Here is a 16,739-nt window from a genome sequence, read left to right on the forward strand (position 1 = left end):
ATCATTGTGCAAAACCTCATTGCAGTCTTAAAGGAGCATTGCCATTGATGATGAAAGCACATGGTACACATGCATCACAGTTCAAAACCTTCCCTTTAAAAGTGCTCTGCCCTTTAAACCTCATGGTGTGGTGTTGATCTGCCCAATACCATCTCTCCCTTTCATCCCCAAAATGTACTGCTCCCACCAAATTTATTCAGCCGAATATTGATTGCTAAACCCGATCGGAACTCCCAGCCAATTTTGGTGACATTTAAGAGTGGACTTTGAACGGAATGTGCTTCTCACTGCTAAGGTCAGTTCGAATAATTAGATCTTGTTACATAATTTAGCTTTTAAATCAATCTATTAATTATTATGAAGCAGTAAAACTTTTATAAATCTTGCTTTGTAATAATGGATAACTGTTGAATTATTTTTTCTTCTTGATGACGTGAGCCTTAATTAAATGTTTGACAGAATATTTAGATCATAGCAATACTTTAAACTGCCTTCATGTAACATAATGTAAGCCTAATTAATGTTTTAAGAGATGCGTAACATTAATATTTTATGAGCATATCAAACTGATGTACCTGATTTCCAGTTGTTAATAAGTGCTTTCCTCTTTTTGTCTCTCTTTTTGATATAATGCATCTTTTTGCATTGCGTGCCTTCTCCCTTCCATCTCCATTCATCGTTCCCTCTTCTTCCCACCTTTTTCCCATCGTCCCCTTTGCTTCTCGCCTGCTCCTGGTCATTCCATGAACAAATGCCACTGGCTGGCAATCCCCAACTCTCCGCCTTGCCCTGGCATTGGTTCTTGCCCGCCTTTTACCCCTACCCACAACTTCCGCACCCCACCCTCTCCTCACTTGACCTCCCAACCCCTCCCCCCTCCGCTCCTCTCTCGCCCATTTCCTGCCAATTTTTATTAAAACTTTTGGCTAAAGTACCCATGATGCACGGTGCTAATCCTGCGGCCGTTTCCGCGGCAACAACATCCGCCACAAGTGTCCCCTTCGCAGCCACGGCAAACGCCAATCAGGTTTGTTCTTTTTACAGCTTTGAGTGTTCCTTTATACCCCACGGAAATGTTGCTTTAAAGGTTGCGGCTTCATTGTCTGTGCTTGTGCTTTTGAGTGTGGTCGCTATACCCATCAAATGTGGAGGGACCTCATTGAAACTTGCCAAATAGTGAAAGGTCTGGATAGAGTGGATGTGGAGAGGATGTTTCCACAAGTGGAAGAGTCTAGGACCAGAGGTTATAACCTCCAAATAAATTAAACTAATCCCTGCCACCTGTACATGATCCGAATACCTCCATTCCCTGAATATCTATGATGCCATCTAAAAGTCTCTTAAACACTGCTATCTTATCTGCTTTCACCGCCTTCCCTGGCAGTGTGCTCCAGGCACCCACCAGACTATTAATGTACTAAGAAAAATATGCGTATAAGAAAATAACTGCAGATGCTGGTACAAATCAAAGGTATTTATTCACAAAATGCTGGAGTAACTCAGCAGGCCAGGCAGCATCTCAGGAGAGAAGGAATGGATGACGTTTCGGGTTGAGACCCTTCTTCAGACTGAAAAATATGCCACACATCTCCTTTAAACTCATTAAACTTTGCCACTCTCACTTTAAACCTTTGCCCTGTAGTCTTTGACGTTTCCACTCTGGGGAAAGAAAAGGTCTGACTGCCTTCCCTACCCCATCCATGCCTTTAATAAAGTTATAAACCTCTATCAGGTCTCCCCTCAGCCTCCGACGCTTCAGAGAAAAGAAATCCAAAGATGTGCCCAACCTCTCCTTACAGCTACTGCCCTCTAATCTAATCCAGAATCCTGGTAAACCTCTTCTGCACCCTCTCCAAAACCTCCACATCCTTCCTGTAATGGGGCGACCAAATCTGCAGACAACATTGCAAATGGCACCTAATTCAACAGTGTGACATAACACAATGAGTCGGAGTGTCCCGACCCGAAATGTCACCTATCCATTTTATCTAGAGTTGCTGCCTGACCCACTGAGTTACTCTAACATTTTTATATAATATCTTTGGTACAAACCAGCATGTGCAGTTCCTTTTTATTACCTTTTAGTGCAACATAATTTCCTGGCTCATACCCAATATCCCAACTGATGAAGGCAAGCATATCATACACCCTGAATATCAGTCTGAAGAAGGGTCTCGACCCGAAACGTCACCCATTCCTTCTCTCCCGAGATGCTGCCTGACCTGCTGAGTTACTCCAGTATTTTGTGAATAAATCGATTTGTACCAGCATCTGCAGTTATTTTCTTATATATCATACACCCTCCTTACCAGCTAATTTACTTGTGTTGCTACTTTCAGGGAGTTGTGGACTTGGAAAGTCCATTAAGAGCAAAGGATTTCCTAATGCTAGAATCAATGAAAGTATTCCTTCTGCTGGCATTCTACTAAGCACAGAGAAAATCTGGAGCCAGAATACCTTAATTTCATATCTGCCAATGCAGCACTGATACAGTTACTTTCAGAACACATACCATAGAATCGTGCCATTGTTACTACTCGAAAGGCCATTCAATCCATCAAGCCTGTACTAGCTCTCTCCCCTGCAATGTATTCCTCCACAAGTATAAGTTCATCATCGGTCATAGAAGCAGAATTAGGCCATTTGGCCCATCGTGTCTACTCCCCCATTCAATCATGGATGATTTATCTTTCCCTCTCAATCCCACTCTCCTGCCTTCTTCCTGTAACCTTTGACACCCTTACTAATTAAGGACCTGTCAATCTCCGCTTTAAAAATACCCAATGACTTGCCTCTGCAGGTTCAAACTCCCGTCTGCAAATTGCCTCTGGATTATTGATTTAGTCACATGACCACAGGGTTGAAAGATAGACACATGGTGCTGAAGTAACTGAAGTTGAGTTAGAAGCAGGGTCCAACTCGAAATGTATCCGTGTTCTCCAGAGATGCTGCCTGAGCCGCTGAGCTACTCCAGCACTTTGTGTCTATCTTTAGTCTAAACCAGTATCAGCAGTTCTTTATTTCAGTGTTATGGTTCAACTCTTTCCTAACAATGTGGCAACCATACCCTGACTTTTTTTACACAGTATAAATGCTAACTTTGAGCTGTCAAGACCTATTTAAAACAGTGAAGTCATAAATCCAGTGACATGGTCTTGCCCCATCATGTACTGCAACAAAACAGTCTATGTTAGCCTTGTTCACATTCATTATTGCATAATAAATAGACAAACTTTGATAGTTTTAGCTACATGCAAACTAAACTGTGCTGCCTTTTGTGTTACCTCTGCTTTAAACTAGCTTATTGACTGTGCTTAATGAACCATGAATGTTGATTGCAGTTCCTCTTTCCTTCTGCAAAGATGCCCATAATATCTGTGGATCATCTGGCTAGTCACAAGTATGTTACTCAGATGTAGACCATTTCTTGGTTGAACAGTAAGTGCCCTTTTATTTTCTACGTTTTCAGCAAATGTTACTCTGAAGTGTTGAATTCTTATTTGTGCAATTTAGTTTAGTTTAGAGATACAATGTCCAAGCAGTCCAACCATCACCTATACACTCTTTGGGATGTGGGAGGAATCCGGAGCACCCGGACGAACCCCGTGTGGTCACAGGGAGGGCGTACAGACTCCGGACAGACAGCACCTGTAGTCAGGATCAAACCCAGCTCTCTGGCGCTGTAATGCAACAACTCCAGCACTGCGCCATTGTGCCACCCTCTGGCCCTCCAGGCAAGTGGAGAGTACGCCATCACTCTCCACACTTGTGCCTTGTAGATGGTGGGCAGTCATTGGGGAGCGAAGAGAGGTGTTGATTGATTAGAAGACACAGCATAGAAACAGGCCCTTTGGCCCACCCAGTCCACACCGACCCTCCATCACCCGTTCACACTAGTTCTACGTTATCCCACTTTCTCATCCACCCCCTACACACTAGGGGCAATTTACAGAGGCCAATTAACCTACAAACCCACACGTTTTCGGAATGTGGGAGGAAATGTGGAGACCAATATATGAACAGTGGATGGAGTAAGTTTGAGGATTGGATGGTCTCCATTTCCTACATAGTCCTATTGATTCAGCCCACACGGTCACGGAGAAAAATTGCTAACTACGTACTGACAGCAGCCGTAGTCAGGATCGAACCCGGGTCTCTGGCGCTTCAAGACAGCAACTCTACCGCTACGCCACCGTGCAGCCCCCACCTATTGAACTTGAGTTTGTCTTGATTGTATTTATGCATCTCTTTGGATAGTATGCAAACCAAAGCTTTTCACTGTACCTCGGTACACGTGACAATAATAATAAACTAAACTAAACCAGTATAAAGGGCGGCACAGAGATGGAGCTGATAGAGCTGCTGTCTCACATCTCAGGAACAGTTCTTTCCCTCTGTTAACAGACCTCTGCTACCATCCTGCTGTTAGCTAGGGTACTGTCTGATTCACCTCTACCCCATTGAACACATTGGACTTTGTCTGTGGAACTGATGCGCTACAATGCTGAGAACTACATTCTGCACTCTGTATCTTCCCCTTTGCTCTACCTACTGTATTTGAGTTTGACTTAATTGTATTTATGTATCGTATTATCTGATCTGATTGGATAGCATGCAAAACAAGCTTCTCAATGTACCACATGACAATAATAAACCTAAACCTGTAGGGTAAACTATATACATAGAACATGGAACAGTATAGCACAGAATAGCACAGTCGGCCCATAATGTTAGCACGCAAAACAACACTCTTCACTGTACCTTTCTACATGTGATGATAATAAATCTACCCTAAACCTTTTATTTTATTCGGGGCTTGTGATAACCCAAAGGAATTTTTAAGCGATATTTCCCCTGATCAATTCTGTAGAAGCCATTGGTGTGTGGTTTCCATGGAGATGCGCTGGCACACGGCTCATCAGTATGTACACTCGTTCATTTTCTTCCAAAGTCTGGAATAAATGAAAGCTGGACCATTGTGGGCCCCACCTTTCCTTGATCATCGCTGCTGGCTTTAATTTGCCCTTTTGCATACTTTTCATACCTTTGTTCTTTGTACATTTTCATATTTCTATTTTCCCTCTCACTTGACTCTCAATCTGAAGAAGGATCTCGACCCGAAAAGGCACTTATTCCTTCTCTCCAGAGATGCTGCCTGACCCACTCGCTAAGTTACTCCAGTAATTTGTGTTTGTATCTTATGTGTAAACCAGCATCTGCAGTCCCTTCACATCGTATCAGACATGGTTTTGATTCCACCCCAACCCTCACGCTCACACCTCATGGGAGACCAGAATTTTAATTTGTAACCATCAATTTTTTTAAAAATTGAAGGTTCATGTTTTGGATGTTCAGTGTGATTTTAAGTGAATTTATTTTTGTTACAAATGTAATGTTTGGTATTGATTTATTAATGTCACGTGCACTGAAATATAATGAAATTTTTTGTTTTGAGTGCCATCTTGTCAAATCATACCTGAGTAGAACCTTCCCTGGGACCAGTACGCAAAGAGTCATCACTTTCTGGCATCATAGAACAAAGAACAGTATAACACAAATACATACAGGCCCATCAGCCCACTCTGTCTGTGCCAAACTTGATGCCAAGACAAAGCTTTATCTGCCTGCACATGATCCATTCCCTTCCATTTCCTGCATATCCATGTGCCAATCCAAAAGCCTCTTAAACACCACAATCCTCTGCCTCCACCACCACCCCCGGCAGCGTGTTCCAGGCACCTACCGCCTCTGGGTAAAGAAAACTTGACCCACACATCTCCTGTAAACTTTGGCCCTCTGACCTTAAAGCTATACCCTGTAGAATTTGATATTTCCACCTGGGGCACAGGTTCTGACAGTCTACCATATCTATGTTCCTCATCATTTTACATGATTATATCCAGTCTCCCTTCAACCTCTGGCCTCCTGTTGATGTGTGGGTGCAGGCTCGCTGGGACCTCTGCTCATGGGGCTTTGATCTGCCTCTTTTTCTGGTTTAGAGATACAGTGCGGAAACTGGCCCTTCGGCCCACAGAGTCCGCGCCGACTAGCGATCCCCGCACACTAACGCTGCCCTACAAACACTGAGGACAAAGCTTTGGAGTGTGGGAGGAAACCGGAACACCCGGAGAAAACCCACACAAGTCACGGGAACAACATACAAACTCCGTACAGACTGCAGACTTCCGTGTTCAGGATTGAACCCGGGTCTCTGGCTCTGTAAGGCAGCAACTCTACAGCTGCCTCTCAATGCGCTTGGGGGAAAGCTGCCCAAATAACGTTGGTCAAAGCTGAAGTGTCACCTTGTTTGTTTTTCTCTCTCTCCAGATCAGCGTGAAGAGACAGTGTGCAGGGAAGCCATTACACAGCAAGGGTCAACGGCTATTCTGTATATACCACCATCCACCCAACAGTCCACCCATAGTCCTCCCTCCCTTCCTCGAACGCAAACCTTTCCACCTTCGGCATGCTAACAAAATGGAAATATGGTCATCCAGAACGAGACAAACAGAGAAGAGAGTTGCACACTGAGGCTTGTGTGGCCTTGTCTGTTCCACTGAGAATACAAGCTAAAGGGAACCGCAGCTATTGCCCGGCATACAACGTTATTTGCCTTTCCTCAACGCCGTGTCTCACGCCGGCTCGGGAAGACAATGTGCATTGATGATGCATTACGAACACCTCTCCTCTTCCCCCTCGACCCATCCATCACCCACACCCTACCCACCCCATCCACCCTCAGTGGAAAGGTAAACTCTGATGTACACTTTAGTATACAGTATATACTGGTTCGCCTGCAAAGCATTCAGATCATTTTGGTGTTAGGTTTAAATGGTTTTCCTACAAGTTTACAAAAGTGGAAAAAAAAAAGTGAAAAAAAACCCCAAAAATAGTGCACCTTGTATTTAAAAGAAATACTATTTTCCCATTTTCACTAAAAATCAATTGTGCATGTACAGTGATCTGTGTTATGGTTATATTCTCAAGAGACTGAAGAGTGTTTGTTGATCATATGCACCGGATTTGAACAGGAACCATGAAATTCTTACTGGATTGTAAGAACGATTTGAAGAGGCAATGGACAGATGAATGTTTTGGGCAACACATAAGTACAAACCAAGTCTGTTCTTTCTTTAAAGCACATTGTAGCTTTAAATACTGTGTCGTAAATATGTTGGAGGTACATGTTAAGTGCCATTCGAATCTGTACATCTAACCCTAAAGTATTATTCCTGCAGTGTTAAAGCATTTATCCGATTCAGTGTATTTCAAACTTGCTCAAGTGAGTTGTGTTACCTTACACCCAGATCCCTCTCAGAAATGGCATCTTCACTCCAGAGTGAATATCATAACACGATGAAAATGATAACTTACTTTTTGTTTAGTAAAAACAATCATTGTAAACCATTGATGCACATTAATAATATTCATCAGAGATATTAATCATGAAAAAAAAAGACAAGATGATCATGATGTTATCAATTACCAGTATTGCCATTCCTCGTTGATGCCATACTTGTTCATGCAATCAACTCTACAAAGTGAAAGCATTTATCTTGCAATTCATTGCCAAATAAGGTGCCATGCCTCAGAGACTTGGAAAGGTGACCCATGTTTCTGTGCCGTTTTAATTTGCCCCAAATTATTTTGTGTCCCAAAGCAAAACCTGAAGTCAAGTAAGACTATAAAACTATCTCTAAATGGAGATTAAAAAAAAGAATTGCTCTATGCTGAATGTCACTGCAGTCACACACTTTACAGTCAAGACAAAGTTATGGAGAGTGACTCTAAACTAGATTACCTTAAGGTCGAACGAAGCACTGTCATAAAATGCATGATAAACCAAAATATTAATGTTTGTTAAAAGTAGTACCAGGGTGGGATATGTATCTGAGTGAATTTTATATGTGACTTTTTTTCAAAGTAATTGCATTTAGCCTTAGAAAGCTTAGGAAAAAAACAAAAAAAAAACTATTAGTTGTGTATTTTTAATGGTCCATCCAAAGGAATTACTTTATTACTTTGTTTTCCCGATAGGAATCTTTTTTTTCTCTTCAAGGCTTGATAAAGTGGTTTTAGTAGAGCTCTGTACAGCAAAAAGATGGATTAGTTATTGTCGTGGGCCCAGAGGTGCTTGAAGTATCCTCATCGAGATGGAAGAGGCACAAGTTTATTTTCTGAATTGTTCATTCTCTCCATCCGAGCTCACTGAAAAAGTTTTATTTTTTAAGATAGAAATTGAAAGGTGTACTTGGTAGTTTTAAAAAGGGGTTGTTGCATTGATTTTATTGATTGTATTGTACATCTATTAAAGCCTTAGATTATATATTACGGGTTGAAACCCATTTTAAGTGTTACTTCAAAACCCTGTTAAGGAGCACATAGATTTCACTTGTTGCTCTAGTATTTACATACTAGGACTTTATTTTAATTCTTTAAGTTTGTAGTCTCTTTCATATAATATTAGATTTGTTTTAATTTTTTAATATGTTTAAATGTCTGATATTATTTTCATATTTTAGTTAGTAGATTATCTCTTAATTCATTTATTGGAAGTCACAGATAAAAAGATTTCCAAAAGATTTTCTTTTTGACAAAGTGATGTTTTTTTCCCCTCTCTTTCACTCTCTCCACCCCTTTTCAAAATCGTGTAATGTCATTTAATTATCCGTCATAGTACAATAACATAAAGAATTGACTATAGTTTACTGATTCGTGATTCTCAAGCATCAATCATCGTTACTTTTACCATTCAGAGAACAAAGAACTTTTATATGGATATCTTACAATGATCATTTCATTGTGAAGTTTGAGGTTATGTTGTTGCTATAGCAACAATCCTGGCAGACAGTTCCATAATGTTTAGAAGATTACCTTTGTTTGTAATTATAGTCATTATGAAAATCTCTAGATCCTAGATATTAGAACTGAAAATTATTTTCTACTGTAATCATTTGAGAATAGTAAAATATTGTTTGTTGGGTATATTTTAATCTCCCTCATCTAAATATCAGACCTTCATTAAATAGGAGATGCATAATCAATTGATCAAGAGATTTTTTTATGTCATGAATTCAAATATTAATCAAAGCTTACTTATAAGAAAAGAGAATTAATCTGAATTATACATGCAGACACTTGAGGGTTTGATTATGCTGCAGTTTTGGAAATAAGCAAGTTAATCGGTCCTACGGGAAAAGTTGACTTTTTGCACTTCTGTATATAGTCAAGAAGAAGGATACCTGTAAAATAGTAAGATCTTATTTTGAATAAAAAAAATGTCTATAATAACAAGGAATTTTGTTAAGGTCATTAAAACGACAGGCTGAACAAAAATAAAAAATGCTAAAAAAAAAGCTTGCAAAAATTAAAAAAATGTTAATGGGCACAGAATTAAGCACTTGGTAACTAACGTGTCCCTTCAGCCGCCTGCTCCCCTCAGATGAAACAGGCAAAATATTGCTTTGCTTTAATGTGAGCAGCTTGTAGTTTGCCAGGATTTTTTTCAGCTAGAACGATAAACATCCTTCTGAGATCATTGGGGAGACAACAATGTGGAGCTGGGTTCTAATCCCACCTCCAGCCACTCACAAAATAGGCAGGATTGGGCCCTGTGTTTTTTTAAAATTATTTTCCCCAAATGCCCACAATAACTTACTCACCCATCCCCCCAACCCCGCACCCATTGCTCTCCTCCCTCCCATCTCCCACCACCCACCAGTCAATTTTGCTCTTTGGATAAAGTTGGGAGCTGTCCAGTGGGAAAGTAGGTGGAGAACAGGTGTGGAACAATTCCTACTTGATCCGATGGGAATTGAGAATTCCTACGTGACCAGGGAGGAATTGTGAATTCCTGCCTGATCATGGGAATTGGGGAATACCTGGCCAATCCAATGGGAATTGAGAATTCCTGGCCAACTCCGGCAAGAATTCTTGTCCGATCCAGCGGGAATATGGAATTGGCTGGCGGACTTGGTTTAGCATTGCATTTCCCCACCCCACCCCACCCCACCACTACCACACATTGGCCTAGTCTCATTTCTTCCCACTCGCCCCCCCCCCAACATCCCTCCAACACAAAAAGTACCAGCCCCTCCCACCCCACCCCACACTCACTCACCCATGAGTGACCATGTTACACAGGCTTAACACCCCATTGCCATCTTCACCAACCAGGCAGGCATTTCAATTACCAACGTCAATAATTTTCACTCCGCACCCGACCACAGAAAATACCAAACTCCTGACAAAACACACCTACTGCATGATTTAGAAGTTCTTTTTTATAAATATTTTAAAAAAGGAGAAAGTACAGTTTAAAAGTATGTATTTTAGTCTTATCAAGAACAGGTTCTGTATATGGATTTTGATGGTGTTACTTCTAATGGAAAGTAAAAATTGAATATATATATATGAATATATATCAAACTGGCTCCCCAGGTTCATTTTAATGACTATGTGTCAATGTCAGTTTAATCATGGAGAGATCATCCAAACAGCAGATGCCCACATGACTTTATTGCTCTTATAATTTCTGTTCCTTTTTGCAGTTGAGTCTATACTTTTGTTTTTAATGATTCAAGTCTTTTTGTTTTCTTAAACAAAAAAATGATACCACTATGTATTGGATAAACCAAATATTGGCCAGGTTCTCTTTTTGTTTGTCCTGCCACCACCCCCTTTTATTTATTTTTTAAACAGTGTCTGGAAACCAGGGTCAAATTTTGTTCTCCGTTGCACACCCAAAGTGATCAAGGTTTTTTAATTGCATTGATTTCTACTGAAGTCGTTGTAACTGTAGATTCACGGTGCATAAAGTGCACTGGTGAACATGTAGAGCACGGACAGAGGGCTAACTGTGACCCTGGTAGAGAGGGAAAGGCAATGTTTGGAGTAGATGCAGGGGGAGAAGAAGTGAAGGAAGTGAGGAGGGTCAGAGGGTAGAAAACCAAACGGATATTTGGAACCTGCACCACTTCACTTTTGTTCAGTGGTGTGGTGGAGTTACAAGACCCACAGTCAAAGTACTGCACTATTGATTCAACCATACGGGTTTCAATCCCATCACACCAACCGCAGAATGTAAATTCAATGGACTAATTAGATCTGGAATTCGAACCAAAAAGCCAATCTCAATTTAGGGCGGCACACGGGCGCAACGGTAGAGTCGTTGCCTTACAGCGCCAGTGACCCAGGTTCGATCCTGGCCTGGGATGCTGCCTGTGCAGAGTTTGCACGTTCTCCCTGTGACCGCGTGGGTTTCCTCCGGGTGCTCCGGTTTCCTCCCACATACCAAAGATGTGCGGGTTTGTACATGTAATTGGCTTCTGTAAATTGTCCCTAGTGGGTCGGATAGAACTAGTGTACGGAATGATCATTGGTCGGCGTGGACTCGGCAGGTCGATGGGCCTGTTTCTACGTCGTATCTCTACATGAAACTAAACTGGAAGCAGACAGCCCACGACCAGATCATTGTAAACACCCATCTGATTTACTAATGACTTTGGGGAAGGATATTTACAATCCATACCTGTCCTTTATCCATCACTAAACTCGCTCAACAACCTCCTCACTTCATTGAAATAGAGATGAACAGCAAACGCTGATATAACCAGCAATATTCGAGTCCTGTCAACCTTTTTTTTTTTTAAATGCCCACTCAATAATTTTAACGTTTTTTTCAAAGTTTGGACGAAACGTCCATTGGAATTTGGGAAGATTGTGTCCAAATTGCAAGGCCATAACTACAGCTGCCAAAAGGACAGAAGCTTGGTTTTATGATTGTGTAATCACAGGCTTTCTTTTTATTTTGATGTTTTCCTGCTTATAGTTGCCGATATAGTATACTTTGTCCTTGGCTGCCAATTGTTTTATTATTATTACTGCTATATCTTTGATTCTTGCTGTATGGAATTAAAAAAAAATAAAGATAAAATTACCAACCAAAAAAAGGAAGCAAAATGGTCTGCGTTTGTCTCTGCAGTCTTTTTATTAATGGTAAAATTAAGCTTTGAGTCATAGTTACACAGCGTGAAACAGGCCATTCGGCCCAACTTGCCCACACCTACCAACATGCCCCATCTAAACCAGTTCAACCTGCCTGCGTTTGGTCCGTATCTCTCTAATCCATCTTATCCATATACCTGTCTAAAGGTTTTTAAAAATATTATGATAGTACCTGCTTCAACTATCTCTTCCACCAGCTCGTTCCATACCCCTACCACCCTTTATGTAAAAAGGTTTCCCCTCAGGTACCTATTAAATCCTTACCCCTTACTTTGAACCTATGCCCTCTGGTTCTAGTTTCTCCTACTCTGGGTAAAAGACTACATTCCTCTCATGATCTTATACTCTATAAGATCACCCCTCATCCCCCAGCTCTCCAAAATAATAGTCCTAGGCTGCTCAACCTCTCCCTGTAGCTCAGGCCCTCAGGTTCTGGCAACATCCTCGTAAATCTTTTCTGCACTCTTTCTTTCCAGCTTAACAACTGAAAAAGCTAATGTGCCCCAGAATCAAGAGCGCTTAATTGCCATATGAACGGCAAGAACAATAAAATTCTTACTTGCATGTGCTTAACAGACCTGCAAAACAATACATAATATATAATAAAGAAACTTTCAATAAATGAATAACCACACTAGACTTTAGAGATACAGCGCGGAAACAGGCTCAACGAGTTCGCGCCTATCAGCGATCACCCCATATACTAACACTCCTACACACTAGGAACAATTTATAATTTTTAAAGAAGCCAATTTGCCTACAAACCTGCACGTATTTGGATTATGGGAGGAAACCGGAACACCCAGAGAAAACCCATGCAGCCACAGAGTGAACGTACAATCTTCATACACTCAGCACCCATAGTCAGGATCGAACCCAGGTCTCGGGTGCTGTAAGGTAGCAAGTAAGTTCAACCACCTATTCTGCATCTTAGAGTCATAGATTCACACAGTGGAGAACCAGCCCCTTCAGCCCAACTTGCCCATACCGACCAGCATGTCCCATCTAAACTAGTCCCACCTGCCCACGTTTGGCCCATATTCCTCTGAATCTGTACTATCCATGTTCATGTCTAATTGTTTCTTAAATGTTGCAATAGTTCCTGCGTTAACTGCCTCTTTCAGCAGCTCGTTTCATATATCCACCACCCTCTGTGCAAAAAAAGTTACAAAAGAGGGGAATGGAGAGAGAGGGAATGCAAGGATTTCTTAAAACTATAAACTAGACTTGATTCTGGGTTGTTCTTAAAGTTCTGCACTTTATGACTGTGCCACCAGAGGGAGCAGGGCTCCTCACCAACATCCCCACACCACAGGGTAAAGGAGGACTGGTGCTGAGTGGAGCCTTTTCCCTCCGTCGCTAACACAAGGACTGCGTACTTTGGCAATGCCAAATCAGACCATACACACACATGAACAAGCACACACACACAGATACACACACAAACTGATACAAACACACAGATACACAAACACACACAGATGGATACACAGACATACACTTGGACACACACAGATACACACATGAATACACAAGGACACTTGCACACATATGGATACACACAGACACATAGACATACACATAGACACGCATACACATGTACATACACATGGACATAGGCAGCTTCAAGTTTCTGGGCACTCACATTTCGGAGGACCTCACATGGTCCACTAACACCGCTGCGCTGGTCAAGAAGGCGCAGCAACGACTGTTCTACCTAAGAACACTGAAAAAGTCTGGTCTGCCCCAACAGCTGCTGACGACCTTCTACCGCTGCACCACAGAGAGCATCCTAACACATGGATGGTATCTCAGCTGCACGGAGGCAGAGAGGAAAGCTCTTCAGTAGGTAGTCCATAGAGCTCAGAGGACTATCGGAACACAGCTACCAGCCTTGGAGGGCATCTACAACACGATGCCTCAGAAAATCCACCAGCATTCACAGAGACTCTTCACACCCCTGCAATAGTCTGTTCGAAATTCTACCATCGGGCAGACGCTACAAGGCCTTCTACGCCTGCACCTCCAGACTCAGGAACAGCTTCATCCCCAGGGCCATAGCTGCTATGAACCGGTCCTGCTGAGCCAGATGGTCACATCGCACAGTGAACCGGCACAGACCTACTTGAACTTTACACTGTTTTAAACTCTTTCTAATTTGTTTCACTGGGTTGTATAAATTTATACTGATTAGCTAATTAATTTATTGCATCGTATGAGAGGCGCATTCCCAATCTTCTTGTACCCCTGTACAATGACAATAAAGATATATTGTATTGTATTGTATTGTATTGTATTGTATTGTATGCACATGCAAAGACACATACATACAGATATACACAGACATATAGATACTCATAAGCACACAGATACAGTACACAAAGATGTACACACAGCCATCATGTACAAAATCTCACTCGCAAAAATGCACACACAAAGACATGCACACACAAACCCATAGATCGATGCATGCACAGGGACACACACACACACACACAATGGAAACACACATGGAAATACTCACACATACAAATGCTCATACATACACATGCACATGTTGGCATACATATTCTCACTTGATCACAAATAAAAAGACACACATGCACATGCATTCATAGAATCACACACTTGCGGACGCACGCGCAGGTACATATAGACAGACATACATGCAAATAGACACCAATTCATACACACACATCTACAGGCACATAGAAATGCACAAAATGTACACACATACAGTATCCTGCATACATCCACTGACAAAGACACAAGCACTTACAAAAACATGCACAAAATCACTCGAATACAGGAAGACATAGATACACACACACACACACACACTTCTAAACCTCTTGCCTGAAAGTGTGAAAACGCATTTCCAGATTCAACGACAGTTTCATCCCAGCTGTTATTGTTGTATTTTGTATATTAATTTGTTACATTGTAACTGCTGTAATCATTATTAGCCATTTAAATTTAACAGCGTAGGCATTCTTTATACTCTAGTACATTGCAACTGTCTGTAAACTTGTTACATTTGGATGAAAGATAATGGTGGCAGATAAGGAAAGACATAGGCCTTGGGGTGATGGATGGATCTGAGGGATGGACTAGCAGGGAAATAAGGGTGGCGAAGTATGAAGGGATGTGAGCATTGAGATAAGGATATATTACTGAATGGGATTTAATGGTGGCAGGACAGACGGGTGACAGCAAAGAAATGAATGATTGAAGAAAGGAGTGTGGGTATGAGGTAATGTAAAGAAGATAAGGTTTGGAATAATCCTATTTAAAAAAGCTGCCCGATACTAAGTGGGCAGTCAGGTGGTTGGCTTCCTGATTGTTCCAGCTGTTGTTTGCAAATAAAGGCTTTCTAACTTCTCAAAGAATTCTCCGTGTCGCCTGCCTTAATTTTGAAGATCAGGGAACCACATTATCAGGCGTCTGAACCATCCTACCAACAACTAAAGAGCAGTCCTGAGCTATTATCTACCTCATTGGAGACCCTCATACTATCTTTGCTCAGACTTTACTGGACTTTAATAACTAAACGTTATTCATGATATTCCCTTTATCATGTATCTGACACTGTGGACGGCTCGATTGTAAACATGTATTGTCTTTCCACTGAATGATTAGCACACAAAAGCTTTTCTCTGTACCTTGTGACAATAAACCCAAACTAAACATATCACTACACACACATACATCCCAAACCCAGACATACATACAAAATGACTAAAAGGAAACACAGACACACTCATGAATCAAGATATTTGGGGGTGATCACAATCCTGCTCCCTCTCTCTAGTTTAGTTTAATTTAGTTTAGATTATAAATTCATGTTCATAAGCAGAATTAGGCCATTCAGCTCAAGTCTACTCCATCATTCAATCATAGCTGATCTAACTGTCTCTTTCAAAACCCCATTCTCCTGCCTTCTCCACATAACCTCTGACATCATTACTCATCAAGAATCTGTTAATCTCCAGCTTAAAAATATTCATTAACAGCCTTCACAGCCATCTTTAGCAATGAATTCCACTATTCGTTTTGGTTTAGTTTAGTTTAGTGTATTTATTGCCCTGTGCTCTGAGGTACAGTGAAAAGCTCTCCCTCTCTTTAAATCACTGTGCCTTTCCCCCTCTCCCTTTCCCCCTCTCCCTTTCCCCCTCTCCCTTTCCCCCTCTCCCTTTCCCCCTCTCTCTTTCCCCCTCTCCCATTCCCCCTCTCCCTTTCCCCCTTTCTCTTTCCCCCTCTCCCTTTCCCCCTCTCCCTTTCCCCCTCTCACTTTCCCCCTCTCCCTTTCCCCCCCTCTCTTTCCCCCTCTCCCTTTCCCTCTCTCCCTTTCCCTCTCTCTCTTTCCCCCCCTCTCTTTCCCCCTCTCTTTCCCCCTCTCCCTTTCCCCCCCTCTCTTTCCCCCTCTCTTTCCCCCTCTCCCTTTCCCCCTCTCCCTTTCTCCGTCCTCTTTCCCCCCCTCTCTTTCCCCCTCTCCCTTTCCCCCCCTCTCTTTCCCCCTCTCCCTTTCCCCCTCTCCCTTTCCCCCTCTCCCTTTCTCCGTCCTCTTTCCCTCTCTCTAAATCTCCGCGAACTTCTCCTTCTCCCTTTCTAAATCTCCGTGATCGTCTCTCTCTCTCTCTCTCTCTCTTTCTCCTGTCCCTTCTCTATCTATAAATGTCACACTATAAATAGGATGTCTATTCTCATTTCCTGCTTGGCACACATTCAGAGCA

At 41.9% G+C, this 16,739-nt stretch overlaps 1 protein-coding gene across 12 annotated transcripts in view; it reads left to right on the forward strand.

Annotated features, from left to right (window-relative positions):
- LOC144599516 (muscleblind-like protein 1) overlaps positions 1 to 11,939 on the forward strand; it is a 390,080-nt gene extending 378,141 nt beyond the window's left edge. For 8 of the 12 annotated variants that reach the window (XM_078410502.1, XM_078410490.1, XM_078410491.1 and 5 more), the window contains 3 exons: positions 933 to 1,027; positions 3,342 to 3,438; positions 6,328 to 11,939. In XM_078410502.1, the coding sequence (XP_078266628.1) occupies positions 933 to 1,027; positions 3,342 to 3,419 (173 nt within the window). In that variant the 3' untranslated portion in view covers positions 3,420 to 3,438; positions 6,328 to 11,939. The remainder of the gene's footprint in view (positions 1 to 932; positions 1,028 to 3,341; positions 3,439 to 6,327) is intronic. The other 4 variants (XM_078410497.1, XM_078410492.1, XM_078410500.1 and 1 more) reach the window with 1 other exon arrangement.
- Positions 11,940 to 16,739: the final 4,800 nt, after the last annotated feature.

Source organism: Rhinoraja longicauda, chromosome 13 (genome assembly GCF_053455715.1).
Source record: "Rhinoraja longicauda isolate Sanriku21f chromosome 13, sRhiLon1.1, whole genome shotgun sequence".
Classification (NCBI taxonomy): domain Eukaryota; kingdom Metazoa; phylum Chordata; class Chondrichthyes; order Rajiformes; family Arhynchobatidae; genus Rhinoraja; species Rhinoraja longicauda.